Source organism: Chenopodium album, chromosome 27, assembly GCF_948465745.1.
Source record: "Chenopodium album chromosome 27, dcCheAlbu1.1, whole genome shotgun sequence".
NCBI classification, from domain to species: domain Eukaryota; kingdom Viridiplantae; phylum Streptophyta; class Magnoliopsida; order Caryophyllales; family Amaranthaceae; genus Chenopodium; species Chenopodium album.
In genome coordinates this window covers 1632578-1656170 of record NC_137860.1, presented here as the reverse complement: position 1 = coordinate 1656170, position 23593 = coordinate 1632578, and the positions used below count along the sequence as shown (strand labels likewise).

The following is a 23593-nucleotide window of genomic DNA, read 5'->3' as shown; positions in this document are numbered from 1 at the left end:
AACATACCTATCAGATTGCACTTCAAGCTCAGTTTGATCGATTTCTTCTTCCTCCTCTGATTTCTCTATTTCAGAACCCTCCTCTTCCAGATTTCGAGCAAACTCCTCAACTTCCTCGATGTGATCCTCCAGAGACTTCTCTTTGCTTTTCTTCTCCTTCCATTCCCTTAATTTTTCAAGCACTGATTTGGTGATGGTTTCCATTTGTTCGGGGTTAGGGTTTTGCATGGTGGAAGATGGTGGATTGACGATTTGTGTTTCGGAATTTGATACAAGTGGAAGTGATGAAACTTCTTCTTGCTCAGAGGCTTGGTTGTGGTGTGAGTTTTCAGACGAGCTTAGGGAGGTGATTATGGCCATGGCTTCTTGTTCAAGAGAGTTTTAGAATAGTGTGGAAGGTTTTTTCACAGTGGAGTAAATGATTTTGACAGCGTGATGATGTAAGGTGGTTGAGAGGCCTTTTATATTTAATGAAGCGGTGTAAAGAATTTAATGGGTTTACTGAGCAGTCATTAATTGAACAAATTCAATTAATTTTCCAAAATTAAAACACGCAAGATGTATTTTCCAAAAATAATTTGTTTCCAAATTCATTTAACTTTCAAAGCACTGTCACTGTTCACAAATACGCAATTGGAACACGCTTTCTACACATATACACTGTACATTACTATTAGCAAAATTAGTTAAGCGTTTTAATGAACTTACCTTCAGTGATTAACAACGGTGACACTTCAGCTATGTTTATCACACCAAAGTTGTGATAAATGCTCTTTTTCCTTTATTTACATTATTTTTGACTTTGCCATATCTTGGAACTTCAGAAGCTAGTACTTCAGCTTGATCATCCCAAGTTCCAGTCTCAATTTCTCAAACCTTTCTCTGTTCAAGGGCTTGGTTAGAATATCTGCAATTTGATTTTCAGTCTGACAAAATTCTAACTTTATATTCCCTTGTTCCACATTAACTTTTAGAAAGTGATGCCTAATGTGGATATGTTTTACCTTAGAGTGTTGAACTGGATCTTTAGAAATACAAATGGCACTTGTATTATCACAGTAAATAGGTACACATTTGAAAATAATACCAAAATCTCTAACATGTTGTTTTATCCATAGCACTTGTGAACAACAAGCAGCTGCTGCCATATACTCAGCTTCAGCTGTTGATAAAGCAACTGTGTTTTGCTTCTTGGAACCCCAAGAGACTAAACAAGGTCCTAGAAATTGTACCATACCTGAGGTGCTTTTCCTGTTTACCAAATCACCTGCATAGTCAGCATCAGTAAAACTATTTAACTCAAAAGAATCACTTCTAGGATAGAAGAGACTCAAATCATCAGTTCCTTTCAAGTATCTAAGGATTCTTTTTACTGCTGTTAGGTGTGACTCCTTTGGGTTTGCTTGGAACCTGGCACACAAACCTACACTGAAAGATATGTCAGGTCTACTAGCAGTTAAGTAAAGTAGTGAGCCTATCATACCTCGATACATAGATTGATCTATACAAGTTCCAGATGGATCCTCATCCAATCTAGTAGCAGTTCCCATTGGAGTATTGTTGGATTTGGCATTTTCCAACTTGTATTTCTTGATCAGTTCCTTAATATATTTTTGTTGATGAATCATAATTCCCTCTTCAGTTTGCTTAATTTGCAAACCAAGAAAGAAATTTAATTCTCCAGTCATGCTCATTTCAAATTCTCCACTCATAAGGTTGGCAAAGTACTTGCACAAAGATTCATCAGTTGCACCAAATAAAATATCATCAACATAAATTTGTACAACTAGGATATCAGTTCCATTTGAATTTAAAAACAATGTTTTATCAATTTTGCCACGTTTAAAATCATTAGCCAAAAGAAACTTTGATAACCTTTCATACCATGCTCTAGGAGCTTGCTTAAGCCCATATAGAGCCTTGTCAAGCTTATAGACATGGTTTGGGAACTCTGGATTTTCAAATCCAGGAGGCTGTTCCACATAGACTTCTTCATTCAAGTATCCATTTAAAAATGCACATTTTACATCCATCTGGTACAGCCTAAATCCCATATAAGCAGCAAAAGCAATAAGTAAACGAATAGCTTCTAACCTGGCTACTGGAGCAAATGTTTCTTCATAGTCTATTCCTTCTTGTTGGTTGAAACCCTGTACAACTAGTCTTGCTTTGTTCCTGACAATAATACCATGCTCATCTAGTTTGTTTCTGAACACCCATTTTAATCCAATTGACTTTTTGTCTTTTGGTCTAGGTTCCAGATGCCAGACTTTATTTCTTTCAAATTCATTCAGCTCAGCCTGCATAGCATTAATCCAGTCAGCGTCAGTTAACGCCTCAACATAGTTTTTAGGTTCCATAGAAGAGAGGAATGCGTTGAATGCACAGAAGTTCCTAAGCTGAGATCTGGTTTGAGTTCCTTTAGTTATGTCACTCATGATTGCATCTACTGGATGTGATTTCTGATGTTTCCAGGGCCTTGGAGTGAAATCCTTGATTGGATACAATCTCTCTTCATTGTTATTAACTGGTTCTTCTGTAGGAACTTCATTCTGGATCTCAGGTTGAACTTCCTCAGGAGTTTCCACTTGGTGTTCTTCACCATGATTTTCATTTGGATCTTGATGTGGAGTTCCTGGTGCATTCTCCAGTTCTGGTTCTGCATTTGCTTCAGGGTTCGTTACTTCAGCTGTTTCCACTTGCTGCTTCTGCAGTGATGCTGGTTCCTCATCTGGATTTCGCTTGCGCACAAGTCCAATTTCAAAATCATCATCACAATCCTGTACATCAATCAATTGTTCAGTTTCATCAAATATAATATGTACAGACTCCTCAACACACATAGTTCTTTTATTATAAACTCTGTAGGCTTTACTATTTGAAGCATATCCTAGGAATACAGCCTCATCACTTCGTTCATCAAACTTTCCCAAGTTCCTCTTACCATTATTATGAACAAAACATTTACAACCAAAAGATCTAAAGTAAGAAATATTAGGTTTTCTCCCTTTCATGAGTTCATAAGGAGTCTTATTAGTAATGGCTCTAACAGATACTCTATTGAGTATATAGCATGCTGTGTTTACTGCCTCTGCCCAGAAGTTCCTAGGCAGTCTGCTTGATATCAGCATAGTTCTTGCCATATCTTCAAGACTCCTATTCTTGCGTTCCACCACTCCATTTTGTTGTGGAGTTCTTGGTGCAGAGAAGTTGTGATCCATTCCATGCTCATTACAGAATTCATCAAATTTAGAATTTTCAAATTCTGTTCCATGATCTGATCTCAGATGTATCAAGTTATTTCCTGTTCTTCTCTGTTCCTTCTTTACAAATGCAACAAACTCATCAAACGTTTCATCTTTGCTTACAAGAAAGAAAACCCAAGTGAATCTAGAGAAATCATCAACAATAACCATTACATATTTCTTACCACTTCTGCTTTGGATTCTCATTGGACCACAGAGATCCATATGAATAAGTTCCAAAGGTCTTTTGGTACTTACCATCTTTTTGGACTTGAATGAGATCCGAGTCTGCTTTCCTTTAGCACAAGCTTCACACACTTTGTCATATAGAAACTTAATACAAGGAAGTCCTTCTACTAAGTTCTTAGATCTTAATTTATCAAGTAACGAGAAGCTTGCATGGCCAAATCTTTTGTGCCATAGAAGAGGATCATCCTCAATAACACTAAGACATGTTAAACTGCTATTAGGAACTTCGTTGAGATCCACAACATATGTGTTCCCTTTTCGAGTTCCTTCCAAAATGATGTTCCCAGTGTCATTGTGGATGATTCTGCATTTATTAGAAGTAAAGCTAACAGAGTTACCTTTGTCACAAAATTGTGAAATACTTAACAAGTTGTGTTTGAGGCCCTCGACTAAGAATACATTCTCAATAGCATGGGAACTTGACCTTCCTATTTTTCCAATAGCAATTATATCTCCTTTCATGTTATCACCAAAGGTCACAGTTCCTCCATAGTAGGCATCCAGTGAGAGAAATCTAGTTTTATCTCCAGTCATGTGCTTAGAACAACCACTGTCGAGGTACCAAGTGTTGTTCCCCCTCACTGGAACCTGCAAGAAGAATTAAACGTTAGTGTCAGGAACCCAGGTTTCCTTGGGTTCCTGTGCAACAGGAGTTGGTTCAATTTTCTTAACCCAGACTTGTTCAATATGTTTGATATTCTTCTGAGTGCATTTCTCTTTCTTAGGACATTTAACCTGCTTATGTCCAGTATTGCCACAGAAATAACAAACAATGCTACTAGGTAAGTCAACATACTTCTTTTCTTTCTGGAACTTCTTTTTATAACCTAAGCCTTCAGTTCTCTTGGTCTGAGCTTTAGTGATCCAATCTGGAACTCTATATTCTACAGGTTGTTTATCTCTCCTTATTCTCTCAAGTTCCCCCTCAAGACGTGCTTTATCCATTTTCAAATTTTCCAAATCATATTTTAATTTTTCAAAATTTGGATAATCCGTTTGTGAAGGGACTTTAGAGTTAGGAGCATCTACACTGAGCTTTAGTAAAGACAGTTCCACATTAAGAATTATATTATCATGTTTCAGGTTTTCTACAGTTTCTTTTAGAATTTTATTGTCATCAAACAAACTGAAAAACCTGTATTGAATATCAAACTTCATGTTATCAACCCACTCACTGTTCTCTTTGTAAGTTTCTAAAGCTTTATCACTCTGCTGTTTGGATCTATAAAGTTCCTTAATATCTTCCTGAATTTCCAAGACAGCATTTATTAGTTTCTCTTTAGACAGATGTTTCAAATCATTGTAAGAATACCATACCTCAGATTCCAGCTCCTTCAGTTTGGCAGCTTCATTAGTTTTTGCCATTAAACACAGATGAGCCGTTTCTTCTGAAGGTTGGTCCTCATCTTCCTCTGAATCTGTATCTCCCCAGGCAGCTAACATGGCTTTCTTGACATTGTCCTTGGTGAAGTAGGGCTTGTAGACTCTTGACTCTTTGGATTGCTCCTTGCCTTTAGTCTTCCCTTTCTCTCCATCCTGTACAGGACAATCTTTGATAAAGTGATCCTTTGACCCGCATTTAAAGCATGTTGTGTTTCTGGAACTTGTAAACTTTTTGTTCCTGTCAAACTTCCTATTGTTCATCATTTTCTTAAACTTCCTGACTAGCATGGCCATCTCTTCCTCATCAACTTCTGATTCTTCAGAGTCTTGAGCCTTGAGTGCCAGACCCTTATTTCTTGAATTTTCAGTGTTGGAACTCAGATGAAGTTCATGAGTCATTAATGATCCAGCTAGTTGTTCCATGTTGAACTTTGTGAAATCCTTAGCTTCCTGCATGGCAGTCACCTTGGATCTCCATCGTTCATCTTGTGGAAGGCTTCTCAGAATTTTCCTTGCCTGTTCATCAATAGGAATATGTCTGCCAAGGGAGTTCAGTTCATTAATGATATCATTGAATCTAGTAAACATCTCCTCTATAGTTTCCTTAGATAGCATTTCAAACCTTTCATATCTAGACATTAATAAATCAATTTTAGAACGTTTTACCTCATTTGTACCTTCATGAGTTACCTGTAATAAATCCCATATCTGCTTAGCAGACTTACACCCCATAATTCGATTATGTTCATGAGGTCCAAGTCCACAGTGTAAATACTTTATTGCTAAAGCATTCAATTCAAGTTTTTGATAATCTTCCTTATCATAGTCAGAAATGGATTTAGATACTACCTCATGTTTGTCATTGGTTTGGGTTATTTCAAAATCACCAGTTTCAATAACACGCCAAACCTGGTAATTTTCAGCCTTGATGAAGATCTCCATCCTGTTCTTCCAGTATGCATAGAACTTACCATTGAACATGGGTGGACGTTGGGTTGAGTACCCTTCTTCTAGTTTCTCCTTGTAATTCATCTCTCCAGGAACTTACTCAACAAAGTTATCTGCAAACACTCGAGAACCTTGCTCTGATACCAATTGTTAGTTGAGACGAACTCTACAAGAGGGGGGGTGAATTGTAGATGAGTTCCTAGTGACTACTTTTGCGGAATATAAAACATAATAAACATAATAAAGCAGGAACTTGTAAAGCACACACAGTTTGTCGAGGAAACCTTCTAGTGCCCAACTAGAAGTAAAACCTCGACCCTACCTTAGGGATTTCAAACACAAGAAACTTCACTATAATAGGGCAAACACCAAGTTACAACCTACTATAATAAAGACTCTATACTCAAGTTCCTAACTGAACTCACTACAGAACAACTCTCTGTTCTACCCAGTCTAAGTACCACACTCAGACTCACTCGTACTGCCTAAGTACAAATCTTCCCCTTCTCACCAGAAGCTGATACAAAACAGAATTAATAATAACTCTTTACTACCCAATAACCCAAACCAGATACAAATAATTAATCCCTAGTATATGATAGGTAAGCTATGCATGAAACCCGAAACTAATATGACAAGTTAATAAGCTTTGGCAAACTTACACAATTTTAAGCTCTGTAATTCTTCACGCATAAAACTCACAAAAAACCTAAACTCAATTCAATCTCTACTATTTATACAAGTAAGACTTGTATAGAAAGTAGGTTTTCAAAAAGATAAATAAGTTAAACTTAACTTATCTCAAAACACGGTTTTAAAATAAATCTTTTGTGAAGAAAATCTTTTCAGAAAATAAGATAGAAATAATTAGTTAAAAAGCATAATATCTTTTCAACATCAGATTTTAGGAAATACGATTTTAAGTATAAAATCTTTTTCGAAATCTATCTTTTATATTTTCCGGAATTAAACAATTTGCCAAGCTAACTTATCACGCTTCTAATAAATTCCATGCATATCTTACTTAACATATTTAACAATAAATCTAGAAGATAAAATTCTTAACTAAACTATTGCTGCACTGATCTTTTGATCTGGTAGAATTACTTGGGCTTCACGTATGACTAAGTTCCTCCAAAGAACTTAGTCCTTCATCTCCAAATTCCTGTTAGGGAATGTTCCTGTTAGGGAACTTAGTTCCTGTGAGGGAACTCTTCTTCGCATTGATTAACCTTCTGTATAAAGAACTTCTTCAAGGCTTCTTAGCATCAGTTACTTCTTCCATCTCCAAGATCAATTTCACCTAGGCTAAACAAACACTTGAGAAACCTTTATTAGATGAGTTTGCTTCAGTTTAAGTTCCTCATCATCAAAACCTTTATACATCAACAAAGACATACTTGTATGATTTTTATTATGCTACCTAATAAACTTAAAGCAAACCAATTTATTCCTTCCATCCATTAAGCCTAAAAAACAATTGCACCAATTGTTAGCAAAACAGCAAGTGCTATAAGAGACCATATAATGAAGGAGAAAGTTATGCTAGCTCACAATTCAAATGCCATAAATAAACAATGCAACAATCTATATATAAGACTATGAAATACTATGTTATATATAATCTCATTTCTCAACCATTTAGGTTTAACTAATACAATTGAAATCTTCCATCAAATTTTTAGTTTTTTTTTTAAATTTTATAAATAAATGGAAGGACTTAAAATCGCGACGATTTTCTTTTTTGTTCTTGTAATTGCCACACACATCAACAATGTCATAGCAAATATAGATACAATTTTAGGAGCAGATAAGAAGTTGGAGGCTGAAACCATCCATGAAATCAAGAAGCTAGATAAATGCGCAAACAAATGCAAAACTAATGGAGATAACGATGCATGTCGTGTAGCATGCATCAAAAAATCATTAAATGGAGCTAGCAAATTCAAGAAGAATGAGACTAAATATGAAATGCTAGCAGCTTACAAAAGCTTATTTTGTATGTATGGTTGTCACCAAACTATGTCTCAAATATGCGACAAAAAGGGTACGTTTATGTTTAATTTACTAGAACAACAAACCTTATTTAATGACATCTATTTTTTTCGTTCCAATTTTTTTTTTTTTTTTTTTTGGACACGTTTTGTTATTACATTTATCAATGCATAAAATTGAACCATAAATATTTCTAATTATAAATACGTAAAAAGGTGATATTCTAAAATATACATTAATAGGCATCTCACAAAATCTACATGTGGCTATGTTTTTCCTTATATATATCACAAAAGCTAGTCAAAACCGAGTATATAAATAATGTTAAAAGTTAAATCGAGTCAACTAATTTGAGGCGGAAAAATTAAAGTATATCTTATAGTTTTTCTATAAAATTTTTATTATACTGCAAATTTATTTACTCACCCATAAAATTACCTATTACGGAGTAACTTGCAAAATTAACTTTTGTGGATGTGATTGGGACGTATCAAACATACATATGAGTACTTCTTTTATTAACTTCAATACCTGATTTTAGTTGTAATTTAAATTAAAACATGGAGATTTCCTGTATTAGCGTATTGTTTATTAAACTAATTAAAGATTTGAAATTATTCCTAATTAACCATATTTAATTTCACCTTAGTTTTCCTCAAAGGTTATTCCCTTTCTAACTATTTTTTTTTTTTGTGCTTCTTAACCATGATTAATCTTTTGAAGATGAAGAAAAATGTAAGAAAGATTGCATAAAGGTATGCATCGACGAACCTACACATGTGCCCGACCCCAAATCTACGCCGGCACACAAAAGCTCCCACAAGAAGGTCAAGAAGGCTCATTAACATGGCTATGCTCATTACAAAGTAGATCATTGGAGGATGCAATATATTTGTAGTTAAATTCCATTGTATAATTAGAATCTCAATTCATAAAGAATAGTACCAAGTTTATAATTTTTAGATTTAGTTTTTCTTTCTATTTTATTTCCTTCCATGTTGTGTTTTTTTTTTTTTTTTTTTTTTTTTAATACAAAGTTCCTTCCATGTTGTTGTGGATGTAATTTTGCACTAATTAAGATTTTGCAGTATATAGAAATATATAAATAGTTACTCCGTATATCATGCTCCATTTTGCATTCTGTTATTTTTTTTTAAAAAAAATTGTGTAAAAAAATCTATCAATATCATATCATATCACTAATATATAAAGCCGGTCTCATAATCAGATCACGAGATAGTGACACTTGGCATTCTAATTATTCAAGTGTCACGTCATGTAAACGACAAATAGGTATTATTGTGACACATGGGATGATAAGTAAGCAATTTAATGATATAAGCATATATAATTAGTGGTATCATCCTAATAATTGATCATATCATTCAACTAAATAATATCATCCAGCCATCAAAATATTTAATCCCATAATTACTATGAGTAATATCATCCACATGATTCATATTGTCCGAACAATTAAAAGTACGAGTTAACAAAATAGAATAATATAAAAGTGAGTCGAACTTTTCTGAAAACTACACGATCGAACTTTAAAAATCTATGTGCTTGAATATTTACAATTATTATGAAAAGTATGTCATAAACAAGACCCAGCTAATAAAGATCAACATTTTACTATGACAAATTATTAGCATATACTAACAGTATAAAGAATGCTATCTGCCAGATACTGCAGTTATACTCATCTCATTGCTGCAATGTGATCCAGATATCGTAGCACTAGATAAATATTCTTTGTCCAAGAACTCCCTCCCAACGAAAAACCCGGGCTTCTTTGGTTGAGGCAATGCAACATCGCTATCTAACATTACTATAACAGACGGCATGCTGGGGCGATCATCAGGGCTTTGCTGCACACACAGCAAGCTTATGTGTATTGATCTCAGTACTTCAGATGTATTGCAGGAGGCCCTTATTGATGGATCAACAAGTTCCGAAGCCAAACCTTCATTGTGAAGTCTCCATGCCTAAACAGTACTGTCAAAGGTTAGCTTCAGAACTAGCTAGACCGAGAAAAGGGGTGATTATTATCTGTCTGATCCAGGTTTGAAATATCAAACAATCTGCAGTTACTTTTAGACCATTTCTTTTATTCATTTTTGGGTTTTTTTGATTGATTTTAGTGTTGATATTGGACCAAAACTACTAAGGAATGAACCAATGCAAGACTGTTTGGCTCGAAGTTATTAGATTGTTGTAAACATTAAGAAAAGAGAAAGGTGCAAAGACTTTCTTACATGTCCAAGGAGGTTATGGTGGTGGTCTGGATGGTTAAATCCTCTGTTTCTCTTACTACTGATGATTTCTAGCACTAGTACTCCGAAGCTGTACACATCGGATTTTACAGAAAAGAGCCCGTCTATTGCATATTCTGGAGACATGTATCCACTAGAAGGACATAAAAGAAAGAATATATAATGTTATGTTATATATGGAATGTAGAATGAAAAGAGAGTATACACACACATCTCATGTGGTGGGAGAAGCTTACTAGGTCCCAACTACTTTGTTGGTCTTTGCTTCACACTCGTTTCCTTCAAAACTCCTAGCCATACCAAAATCAGAAATTTTCGGGTTCATCTCTGAGTCTAGCAGGATATTGCTGACCTTGAGGTCTCTATGAACAATTCTTAACCTTGAATCCTGATGCAGATAAAGAAGACCGCGAGCTATCCCTTTAATAATCTGAAAGCGCCTGGGCCATTCCAGAGACTTACTTCTCATATCATCTGAACAGTCAAACTTCTTTCCTTAGTAAAGTAAGTGAAATGAAATACAAAGTTGGAATACTGAAATCAAGATGGAAGGTTGAGAGCGAGTCTAACCAAAGATGAACAAGTCCAAACTCTTGTTGCTCATGTATTCGTACACTAGCATCCGCTCTTCTCCTTCAATGCAACATCCCAAGAGTTTTACAAGGTTTCTATGCTGCAACTTTGCAATGCATATAACTTCATTCTTGAACTCATCTAGTCCTTGCCTTGATTCTTTAGAGAGCCTCTTCACTGCTATCTCTTTTCCTGATTTCAGCATACCCTGGGTATTGCTGTAAAAAATCAAAAAGATTTTCCCAAACAAACTGAAAATATCTTTTCATTCTCTTCTATTAATTTCATGGTCATATAGTTTTCACAAAACATTATTTATAGCCATTTCTTCTCTTCTGTTTTTGGTTCAATTTATCCAATGTCAAATAGAAACATCAGAATCTCATTAACTCCTTGTAAGCAACAAACTATTCAAACAAGTCGACAACTATAGACATATATGCAGATTAGAAGCATCTCATACCTTGTAGACAGGGCCAAAGCCGCCTTCACCAAGCCTATTTGTATATGAGAAATTATTGGTAGCCTCAGCAATAACACTGATGTCAAACAATGGCAACTCCAGTTCTGCGTTCTCTCCATCATTGACTAAACCTTCTCTAGCTCCTCCTGCTAGATATTGGAAATGCCAAATATAAACTGCTTCGTATACTACTATACTGCATAATTAAATTGACACTTCAATCACTACTGCTAGACTGCTACACCTTAAGATTCAAGCATCATTGTCAATCTAGAAATAATGAGAGCACAACTGCACAAGTCTAGACATCAAGTGCTACATAGCAACTGACAAAGAAAGCTACCTTTTCTCCTCCTGGAATTCCTTTTCTTCCATAAAAAGAGTGTTGTGCACAAAATCAGGAGTATTATAACAGCAATTGTTGAGCTTAACATTATCCAGATTCGCTTTTTCCCCTTTCCTGTCAATAACATTATTTTTTTTAACAATGTCAACTCTTAACAGGCAACATATAATGAGCTCCTGCAAATAGTCAATCAGTAGACCAAGCAGTTTCTCACACAACATGTTGTGATAAAGGTCTTACCTATATCAGAAGTATTTAGCTTCACAAAGAGATCCTGCCCATTTTCGGGGTATATCTTAAGATCGGTCAGGACATCAATCCAAATCAAACACCCACTTCCCCCTGCCCTTACATCCAAATTAGCATAAGCTACACAGGAGCAATTCGACAAGCACTTGTTCCTGCATTCATCAAGGTTCATGCTCGTGTTATACCAGGAATATTGCGTGTCAGGCAGCTTGACATTGGTATACTTGACAAAGCCATCTCCTCCATTACAACTCAAAGGGGTCTTCCTTGCACACCCATCTGACCATTCCCCAGAATTCCAATCATTAGGTGATTTTGGACTGAAACCTTTCAAACACCCACATTCAGGAGAGTTGGCTATGTTACAACTTCCAAACTTACCACACAGAGAATATGTATCACAGTTATCAGACTGCACGGTCAAGTACATTACCCATCCTTGTACATGATCACTCCAAACAAGCCTTTGCATTGTCCCATAGGGGTTCAAGATCCTATGAGAAATGACCGAGTTATTGAGAAGTTCATAAACATAATATGTTTCCTTAGAATTCATGACAAAGTCAAAGGTGAAGTAAGGATTAGGCTTCAGACTTGGATTACCACTGAACCTTACTCCATTCCATGGTCCATTCCTATACTGCTCCATATGGCCTTTCATCAGAACTGGTTGCGGGTAGCCATGATAATCAAGACGATATGTATAGCTTCCCAGTGAAGGATCATCGCTACTTCTCCAGGAAGTGAGGTACCGATCAAGCCCTGTAACCCAGTCCTTTCCCAGCTTCATCCCAGGCAACTGGATGTCACATGGAAAATCAAAGCTCTGCCATAAAAAACCATCACCATTTTTATGATCACCACCCATATCCCTAATGACAAGATTTCCGGAGTCTAAAAGCTCAGCTACCGGATTCTTCACAGTTCTTGTCAAGTTGGTTGCCCAAACAATAGCACCAGTGCCATTGACAAGCTCAAGGACTGACCCAATAGTGAGTCTAAGCATGGCTGCTGAAGAGCTCACAAGAGTCTCGAGTGGCACCTCCCGATTGGCTACCCAAACCACAGTTTGGACAGGAATTTTCTTGTACCAGATTCCAAGGTACCTTCTATCAGAATTGTCAGGGGTGAAGAATCCCAGCTCAAAATTTCCACCTGCCGAAACCAAAGTGTCTCCATCTTTCAAAGGATGGGTTGAGTTGATTATATCAAGCGAATATGAGCTAAGAAGTTGAGAACACATGGAAGATAATAACCATAAAACAAAGATGAGGCGATAACTCACCATAGTAAAGTTACTGATAGCCTTCAGAAACTATTGACTGAAAGGTTTTCCTCCATTATAAGAGAAGAAAGATGAGTAAAGAGCAAGAAATGACTGTTAACTTTCCTAGTCCAACTACTACAAGACAACACTAAAAAGTCAGCAAAATAAAGCTAATGAATTCGCTACAAGCCTACAAGTGCCTTCCATATGGATCATAAATTCAAAACAAGTCCCATTTCGGACGTCTCGTTTTTGTTTCTTTATTCATTCAGTCTCACATATATTTTAAAAAATGCTGAAATAGAATTCAGCATATATATTCTGCAGATGATAACAACTAAAGATTTTATGGTAATTCTGAATTCTGAATTTTGAATAGTCAGCTTCAGTGGAAAATTTTTTCATTATAACATAACCTTTGACCCTTGTTCTATTTTTCTTATACTGCCAAAACTAATTTGTGCTCACTAATATGTCACTAAGATGTCAGTGTTCTATTTTTGTTGGAAAAGTAACTTATCATGCTCTACTAAATACTTAGACCTAGAACTCAGGGTATTGCACCATCATTTGATCGTGTTTAAACCAAAGAAAACAAGATACAATACCAAACCAAACTAGATTCTATAAAATCGCCTACAGAAGCTCGTCGTACCAGAGCATGTCTGAAAATCATAGAAATCTTAAACACACTATTATTAATATGGTAGAAAACCAGATCTATCTCAAAAGCTACATACAAGATAAAATATTTGACCCCTAAAGTCGGAATAATACTCCATCAAACACTGGTTTTCAACTATAATAGACAATTTACCCATACAAAATTGTAGAAGTTACTTGAAAATTTGTTGTCGAACAGGTTCAAGCTACTTTTCGTATTGCTTTATAAACGGAATATGACTTATCTCAAGGGGGGAAAAAAGTCCTAAATAAAGGTCATTATTCCGTTTATTGATCTATACTTGTGCAGTTTCGCCTAACTTATAATTCCCATTTTCTGAACCCTGTTCTCATTTACCCTCCTGTCGTCACTTATCTGGCTAGTTAGCTGAATGATACCAACTTGTGAAGTTAGGGTCTCATACTCTCATTCACGCAATAAACAGACAACACGCACTTCAGCCACCTATAGTAAATTAGATGTATAATAACAAGATACAGCAGCTAAGATTCCAATAAGGCTCATAGCTCTGTTTGATTCTGACAAGGATCATTCTATTGTAAGTCATTCAAAAACCAACCAAGATCAAAATACAATCCGATGCATGGAAATCAATGTAGCAAAATTAAGCATATCTACGTTGTTGGTGCAAGTCTTTGGCGAGATTATCACATACTAAGCTCTTAACAGTATTAACTTATTAGACATCAAAAAGTTACTCCTAAACTCCTAAAAGAGTTCTAAGCCAATTTTATCAAATGATGAAAAAAGAGGTAATAAGTCGTCACCTTTATAACATAAAACCCATTATGGTCACACATTAACTTGATTTAAACTGTGTCTCATACAAGATTGTCACTGACAAGAGCAAAAAATTTCTTCATAAAGCTTCACTGGTTTCACAACTATTGATATTGAAGTCAATATTAGCAACAAACACCTTGCTAGGTGACAAGAATAATATGCTACAAAAAATATGCTATTCATATGAATTCTACATTCCTATACACTCGGATACGAGCCACTACAAAAATTCCGAGCACTCCCAGTTAAGTTCATACAGTATTTGATTCTGGTTCAATAGATGATCGTAGACCTCCTCGGATCATCATCTGAGAGTAAAATTCAGCATGCTCCTGCCAACCAAAACAAGTGTGTTAATATGTTATCAACTGATTCAATTCAATTGTAATACACAACACAGACAGACGAGACAGTTCAGGCAATAAGGGAATAGCTGGCTAATGCACAATCCACCCACCACCCTCCCGGAAGCAAGAAAAAGTAATAAGCAGAATCTAAATGGTATCAAATTGGCACTTAGATCACTAAAGATGGTTGGTGGTTTTATAATTTGAATAAGTTTTAACATCTGCTACATCATTGAATATCTATGTCTATATATTTTCAGCTAACTGCCTAAATCAATTGCTAAATTGTTGGACGTGTGAAAGAAAATATAAATGCAGCATTTGCATCAAAAGTTCATTTCCCTTAATACCACCAATGGGAATCTAAAGTCTACTCTTTGCATCCAAATGTCTTCTGTGGGTTAATTTCAGTCAAATATAACTGAAATTCTCATGCTTAACATTCGTGTACCCAAGAAATTGGTTGGTTTTCACTTTCTTTGGCTAATGCTAGAAGTCATTTTAGGAAGGCATCAGATACATTATATAACACTATAACCATTGGCTTCTAGAAGACTTGAATATCATAAAATTTTAAAATGTTGAACAGTCATTTTTACAGCTAAATACAGACTATGGAAAACTTCAGATCACAACTCTGGCACACTAATTTTGACAGAACAATATAAAAGAGAAGTGGCCTTTCAAGCAAGGATTTTTCAGTACTCATTTTATTAGCTGCAAAAATGAACAATCTTGGTTCCTAAATTCTAAACCTCAGATAATTTTTAACTTGGTTCCTAAATTCTAAACCTCAGATAATTTTTAACTTATAGACTAGGTTTTCTCTAAGTAATTCATTGTAGTAAGAAATTGTAGTCTTCAACTGCCCAAGTAACTCATAATTCTCCCAGAACCATTGCAATTTTATCATGTTGCGTTATAGTCAAGATCAACTACACTCAGAGTATTTATTAAAGGTGCGACAACATTTCCTTCAATTTCAAATTGAGCATTACTTAAAGAGGAAGATACTACAACACACTCCTTCATATACTCATTTAAGGCTTTGCTGAAATCAAATGGTGAAAATTCATTTATTTCTTTAACTATTCCTATTCTATTTCATATCAAATGCATTCCCTGTATCAATAAAGAACACTTATAAGCTGATCAATGTAAGGCAAGTGTAATGCACAGTCTAATGTTGTGATTGTCTATGTAAGAAGGTCAATGCCTCAGAGGACTTTAAAGAGCTCTTATTCCCACAAAGTTGCTTCGGCTAAACATATTATTGATATTGCAATAATAACTTAAAGAGGGACTCTGATTTGTTTAACCGGGCTTGATACTTATCTGAACCAAAGACCAAAGGTGTTCAGTTTAGAAGACAGGATCAGACCTATCTGATTTCCAAACTACTGTGCTAGTTCAAGTTTTCTGGAGAAGCAGAGAAAGGCATGCTATCATCCAAAAGAACTTGTATAATACAATTCAAGTATGGGGTACAATTTGGTCCCAAATATGAGCAGCCCAGCAATTTTCGAGTATGGAGTATCATATAACAAAGCTAAGGACACATGACACACTGACATAGTGACACTAATACCTTATGTTGAACAGAAGCATTAGGAGCAAAAGACAGATATTAGCATACCTTCACAGCCACAATAACCACTGCTACACCATTTTGTCGTGATTCACTGAAAATTCTTCTTGCATCGTCTGGAGTAACTGATGGAACAGCCTGGGGTAATACCTTCAAAACTAAACATAAAAGACAAATTAGAACCAAAAATATCAAAAATGAGAATCATCATAAATTCTCTTGCACTCAAAGATGTATAGAATGTAACTTTCACTCACCAAGCTTTTCTGTGTGGCGCTCATCATCAAGCAGCAAAACCCTGTAACTGTCTCCACTTCCAGTACCTTTCTTATCCTTTACCCGTCCAATGTCTCCTCCTACAAAAATTTAACAAGCTATTCACCAAGAATGCTACGCCAACATGGCAACATGTATGCAAACAGTATATAACTAGTATGCTGGGTAGGAAATCTGCTCCTAAAGCAACACTTCATGATTCAAGACAATAGATTCCTTAAAATTTAAGCAGCATACCAATTGAAAGATCAGTAAAATTTAACCATTCATTCCATCATTCTTTCCACTCTAACAAGCTCATTAGTAGTAATAACCTAATTTAACTTCGACAAACCCGAATTCAAACAAACCTGGTGACCTTATTTCACTATTTCTTGCACAACACAGTCTGATAGTCACACAAGTAGTAATAATCTAACCTAACTTTGACAAACCCGAACTCAAACAAACCTGGTAACCTTACTTCTCTAGTTCTTGCACAAAACAGTATGATAGTCACACAAAGAAACCCAACTGAATTATATTACACAAATATCATTGCAACAAAATAAACACAACAAACTGAAAACACATAGAACAATTGCAAGAACCAAGAACGCTATGTCAAAATATGAATAAAGCAACACTTCATGATTCAAGACAGTAGATTACTTGTAATTTTATCAGCATACCAATTGAAAATTCAGTTATATTTAACCATTCATTTCATATCCCTAAAATCAGAATTCCACTCTAACAAGTTAAACAGTTGTAATAACCAAACCAAAATCCTACAAACCCAACTCAACCAAACCTCAAATTATTAACAATCCCATTTGAATCAAATCGTACAAATAACAATTGAGGTACAAATTATTAAAAAAAATTGCAAAAATCAAGAAACACAAACAAGAATTGAAAAGACTACCTTCTTCAACTTGGGTTGAAGGGTCAAATTGAGACTGATCAAAACTGGGTCGATCCAAAACAGCACCACCACCTCCTCTAAGAGACCCAAATCTTGATTTCACTCCTACCGCCATTGAAGCAGCAAAAACCCCTTCATTTTCTCTCTCCTCCATCCTCAAGCCATTGAGCATAACTCTTGAATTCTTGACATGGGAAAGCAGGCCATTTCTTAACCCATTTGAGGCAGGTGTAATTGTTGTACCAGCTAAGAAAGAAATGGCTGAAGAAGAAGCCATTGTTGAGCTTAACAGAGCTTAAAACTTGAAAGATGAACACTTTGAGAAATTGTTGCAAAAACCCAGAAGAAAGCTAGATTAATATATAGAAAGAGAAAGAGAAAGAGGGAGAATTTGTTTGAGGGTGTGAATTTGGTTTGTGGATGAAAATTTGAGTTGGTTTTGAGTTATCAGTTGTTGCCAAATTGCGCGAATCATAAAATGGGTGGGTTTAAATTTAGTCCACAATTATGAATTTTATGGGTTTATTAGTCTTGAATTGGGGTTTTTTGTGGGTGCAAATTAGCCAATTGATGGTGCAAGGCGTAAGGTCTAGAATGATCTATTTGTTCATTTCTAGATTCTCTACTAAGAGCCAATTTTCACAATGCTATCATAGCTTAGTACCCAGTGATTAATCGACTACTATGACAAATAAACGAGTTGGTGAAATTCAACACTCTACTAAGGGCCTGTTTATATTTACTGAACTGAGCTGAACTGAACTGAACTGAACTGATTGGAACTGAACTGAACTGAACTGAATTGAGCTGAAATGAATATTTTATGTGAGAGGGAAATTAAGAGCTGAACTGAACTGAACTGATTGGAACTGAACTGAACTGATTGGAGCTGAACTGAACTGAACTGAAAGTAAGTAAATGTGAACAGGCCCTAAGGTGTTATTTTGTTGGTAAATGTAAAAATTGAGGATTTTTATTCTAATTTTTAGTATCTAATCTAGTCTGATTTGCTCAAAAAAATTTATTTGTCTAATTTAACTAAACTTAAAGTTTATGTATGCGATAATCTATATAAAGAAAAGTAAAAAGTGGGGTCTTGTTAGGTCTATGCAATATTTTATAAATTTTTGCAATACTATATTAAAAATATTTAACTATAAAAAACCGCATATAATAAGAAATCTAATTTGAACTTATTTTTTATGAAATAAGTAAAAATAAGGTGAACTAATAAACATGGCCTTATTATAAATAATTCATTAGATGATGTGTAATATAATACCTCCTTGTATTTTTTTTTTTTTTTTTTGGTGTTTAGAGAGCCACAAGGGCAGGGGTGAGAATCGATTCCAGTATCTCCTAGAATCGGGAGGGAAGCTCTAACCACTTGAGCTATCCCTCACTCTCTCCTTGTTTTATAAATATACCATGATATTTTCTAGTAGTAGAAATAGAGTATTTTTATTTTGGGAAGTAGTAGAAATAGAGTTTGATGAAATATCAACAATTCTACAAAATCTAAAAATTTGTACATCAAAATTTTTTACTACATATTTTTTATAAAATAAATATGTTAAGAGTGTAAATAATGCTAAAACGTAAACTTATTCCTTATATGTTTTGATATAAAAACAACTTCCCACAATACCGTCCATGTAGGATTAGTGGGAGGTTTGTGTATCTGAGGCTAAAAATCGCTAATAATAATGATATAAATAAACCGCTATTGACAATAACGATTCATAACAAAATATATTGAAGTCAAATTGCTCAAGTAATAAAATATTTTTAAAGTCTTCATCTTTCAAAGAACGATACTCTATACTATTTCACGGAGTCAGATAAACCACCATAGTAATACTCCAAAGCTCTAGTTACCACTCCAAAGTCCAATTACCTCCGAATTTATCACCTTTGACTATCACTGCCTCCTGGTGCGGGTATTTCATTCACCACTCTTTCCCCTGATTATAAGGTTAGCTATAATTTCAATTTTATGCAACTCTTTCCCCCCTAATTAGAGGTTTTACTTAATATAGGACCGATAATGATATGTAGAACCGCCATCATTGTTAGCGGTTTATATTGAAAAAGAAAAGCTCGAATCCGAGCCTACATGAATGATATTGCAGAAAATAGTTTTAAAATTGACATATATGCAAAATTAAATTATGTTTAGTATTATGAAAATCACTCTTTAATTATAATTAAATTAAATAATTAATCACCCCACCAAAAGCCAATTTGGGAAGAGAACTCATTTGATCACCCACAATTATTGTCACATTACGGTATTACGCTCACCTATTTTCTCTCTCCATTTTTTCCTTCTCTTTTCTAGTTAAATTTTCTGACGTCTTCATTTGATTTTGATTCAGAAATTTTCTGCATTCATCTTCAGATCATCTCTTCGTCAATCGTCAAGATGATGCTTTCTCGAATCGGACGTTCTATCTCCAGATCTTCTCGCTCTTCTCTCTTCAATGCTGTAAGTTTCATCCTTAATTTCTTCAATTTTCTGTTTAATTCGCTAATTTATAGTTATAATTCGATTTTAATCGGTATAAATTAGTTTACAATTCACTATAAATCACTGAATTCATCAAGCAAGTTTAATTCAAAATCAATGAAAATTTTTAGTTTCAATGATTAAAATGATTGATTTTAACCTAGAAATTCGTGAGAATGAGTTTGTTGTTCAATCAATTGAATTTGATTTTTGATTGATGTGTATGTAGACCCTTGGTTGTGAGGGGTATGGAGCTAGAATTGCTGATCAATCGGGCGGAATCGCGCCACGCAGCAGTGAGCAAGGGCTAGGGTTTTTCAATGCTTACTTTTCATCAATTGGTGCTGCTGGAACTGGAAAACAGGCTAGTCCTTCGTTTTCGCCTGTTTCTCGCCCCGATTTCGCTAATCCTAGCTTTGCCAAATACTTATCCACTGCTGCCACAAAGAATTTAGGTAATAATTCAAGTAACCACCCTTTTTTATGTTCATTTCATTGTTTCAAGTTATCCTCTCTGTGTTTAAAGATTGTCTGATTGCTGATGATGAGAGGTAAGAGATCTTACTGCCTTTTCTTTAGTAGAGTAGAAATGTTTCAGTCACAGTGGTTTGAGAGTTGTGTTTCAGAACTTAATTTGGAGCATCACTTCGGAAATTGTATGGATTGTTTATGCATTGCTCTATTGGCTAGTGAAATTTATAATACCTGAATCACGAGCTATTTGTTTTTTGCCGATATGATTCTTTGAAAATGGGTTTTAAGTGGTTAGTTGGTTGATAGAAAGTTGTGTTTGGAGAATCGGAGTTATCTTCTACCAACCAATTGACCAACTTCACTCAACTTCTAGTGTAGTTTTATGTCAACCAAATGACTATTAACGTATTAAGTTTGAAAGTATATAGCCTAACACAACTTTTCTAAAGAGAAAGCATGTAGCTTATACTTCCGTTGTTTATGTTTAGATGCAACACATAAATGAGAGAAGATAGTTCCACTTATTACCGAGAACTATATGAACTAATTCAATATTTAAAAAACTCATGAGGTGTATTCAATCACGATTGTAGTTGTCACATGACTTCTTTAAAGTACACTATCATGTTGATTCATTTCTTGTCTTTGTTTTTGTGCTACTTTTAAGATTTTAACCATTGTCCTTTTTTTTTTTAGATAATGAGATTAATGTTGGCAAGGGAGAAACTAATGTTGATGATCATAAGAATGTCCTTCGCCCATTATCTCCTCATCTTCTTATTTATCGGCCTCAGTCTAATTCCACCTTGTCAATCTTGCATAGAGTATCTGGAATGTACCTCACGGGTACATATCTGTTGTTCTCCCTTGTTTACATGAAGATGGGTTCAATTTGTTTCACCTATCCAAGTTTCTACCAGGCGGTCTTTTATTCATCAAAGCTTCATACGTTATCTCTTGAGATTGCTGCCCTAGCTTTTACCTATTATGTGTATCATGGAATTCGTCATAGGTCGATTGATGGGGTTCGTGAGATTTTGGCTGATTACGTTCACCATGGAGTGACCCGGAATTATATCTTGGTCTTATGGAGCTTGTTCCTTTTAATCGTAGCCAAGGATACCTTCTTGTATCTCTCCCATTTAAATTAAGTTTATGTCGAACTGTAGAAGAAACACCTGCAATGTGGCGAACTCAACAACATTTTACCGAATTCATATTGCAAGAAAAGGGCATAGATGTGATTTATTACTGTCAAATCCGTTTTAAAGTGCTAGATTTCATTCTCTACAACAACTAGATGATGAAATTAGTCTAGCAAATGAGTGATTGTTCAAAACTCAAATAAAAATAAGTTTGAGTTCTTATGCAACATTTGTAATGATAACTCTTTCCTTTGTTTTGAAGCTTCTCTTTAAACCGTGTTATCTTTTTGTGTTTTTTCATATGCTTTTCTTGCTAGAAATAATATCAAATTTACTTGGTTTGTCTCCCTTTTTGTCCAATAATTCTTTCTCCTTAGGTGGTTTGTTTTAGGGTTATTTTCTATCGGTAAATTAGGTTTGGTTAGACATTGTCATCTATGAATAAGCTGATTTGACAAAGTTCTTTGAAGCTCTCAATGATGGCTTGAGGTCCTTGACCTCTATCCACAGACGTCCAGGGCTGGGGACATTGCTGCTACCACTGTCACTTTCTACCTCACACAGGTCCACCCCTATATCTTTCTTCTTATAATTAAGTATAGCATCAAACGTACTGTTCATTATATCATGTTGATGATTTGACTGTAATGAGGAAAACTTGCTTCACTTTTTATTTTGTTCAAAACCATGCATACTTCCCCTCTAAGCCAGAATTTTTGACTTTTGCTTCATGGAACTATATAACTTCCTTCTTTGTATTTTAGAGCAACTATTGGTGTAATTATATATATAGTTACTTGTTGCATGTGATTTGTGGCCTGTTGTTGGATTGCCTCAGAAAAATTAGCAATAACAATTAGTAGAATGCTTGGCTTTATATATATAAAAAAAAATTGGTTGTAAAATGAGTGATCATGTCTTATTCATGTTGTCAAAGTTCATGTCACATGCAAGGTAAAGCTTAAAAGTCTGGTCAGTGCACTGTGGTAGGCGATGTTATTCATCATGCTCTTCTGATTATTATTGCTGGAAAAATTAAAATGCCAGAGAGTGCTATTGAGAATAGGAGGTGAATTTCATGGCAGTTCAAATCAGGTTCAAATCAGAAATTAAGTTATTGACTTTTTTGGGATGAATAGGGTGGAAGTATATTTGAGATGATGAGATATGGAGGGAGAGTAATCCCGATGTTGATATTGTTTTAAAAAGAATAGGCTTCCAGTTTCATTCTTCTGAGGAATTTGTGTTTAAAGTTAACAAAATTAAAACGCGGAGGCGAATGGATTCACTTGCATTGTAGGCAGTTCAGTTTTCTTTAACTGTGCGAGGGCAGGCTATGTAAAGTTGGATTGCTTGTACAGTTAGTGGCTTTTGGGGGTTTTTTTTTTGGGTTGGGGGGGGGGGGGGGAGAATGGGGGTACTAGGAGTATCAGTTAGTTACTGGTGCTCGTCTTTTGAATGTCTATACTCTGTGGTGCAGTTGTTAATCAAATGCTGGTTATATTGGTTTGGAATAGGTAGGAGTTTCTGGGACTGTAAATGTAGCATTATAGCTGATTATCGGTATTTTCATCTTCTTGTTTTCCCTAACCTCCTCAATTATTTGTAGTGAGTTTCATATTCAAAAGAACTACCTACTTGCTTAGCATAGTTGATTAAGGATCCAATTTGTGACCTTGAGGTCATGTGCATTTGGGGTGAGCAGCCCCTTACCTCGGCCTGCTACTCCCGTGCCCTAATTGAGTGGGGAGCATCTTTACTTGATAGTAGGATCATTGTGAGGCTAGCTTGAAGTATCTGCCTAAAAATGAAAATTTTAAAATTAGTGTGCTGTTAAGTACTCTGTAGTTGTGAATAACAAGATTTTCTTATTCTTGGTTCTTTT

The 23593-nt window shown here is 35.2% G+C and overlaps 3 protein-coding genes across 3 annotated transcripts; 1 reads left to right on the top strand and 2 right to left on the bottom strand.

Annotated features, from left to right (window-relative positions):
- Positions 1-9309: 9309 nt before the first annotated feature.
- On the bottom strand, positions 9310-13015 carry LOC145621520 (G-type lectin S-receptor-like serine/threonine-protein kinase At4g27290). The gene is made up of 7 exons (XM_081676252.1): positions 11719-13015; positions 11476-11592; positions 11133-11281; positions 10667-10877; positions 10333-10570; positions 10079-10229; positions 9310-9808 (listed from the first exon to the last, which is right to left on the bottom strand). Exons 1-7 carry the CDS (start codon positions 13013-13015, stop codon positions 9497-9499), a joined length of 2475 nt encoding a protein of 824 aa, XP_081532378.1. The 3' UTR covers positions 9310-9496.
- A 1468-nt stretch (positions 13016-14483) lies between these two features.
- LOC145621522 (ATP-dependent Clp protease adapter protein CLPS2, chloroplastic-like) lies at positions 14484-17999 on the bottom strand. Its single transcript, XM_081676254.1, has 4 exons — positions 17581-17999; positions 16655-16753; positions 16446-16555; positions 14484-14794 (listed from the first exon to the last, which is right to left on the bottom strand). Exons 1-4 carry the CDS (start codon positions 17855-17857, stop codon positions 14714-14716), a joined length of 567 nt encoding a protein of 188 aa, XP_081532380.1. The 5' UTR covers positions 17858-17999; the 3' UTR covers positions 14484-14713.
- A 1806-nt stretch (positions 18000-19805) lies between these two features.
- On the top strand, positions 19806-22055 carry LOC145621521 (succinate dehydrogenase [ubiquinone] cytochrome b subunit, mitochondrial-like). Its single transcript, XM_081676253.1, has 4 exons — positions 19806-19871; positions 19959-20068; positions 20319-20544; positions 21260-22055. The coding sequence occupies exons 2-4, from the start codon at positions 20006-20008 to the stop codon at positions 21712-21714; spliced, it is 744 nt and encodes a 247-aa protein (XP_081532379.1). The 5' UTR covers positions 19806-19871; positions 19959-20005; the 3' UTR covers positions 21715-22055.
- Positions 22056-23593: the final 1538 nt, after the last annotated feature.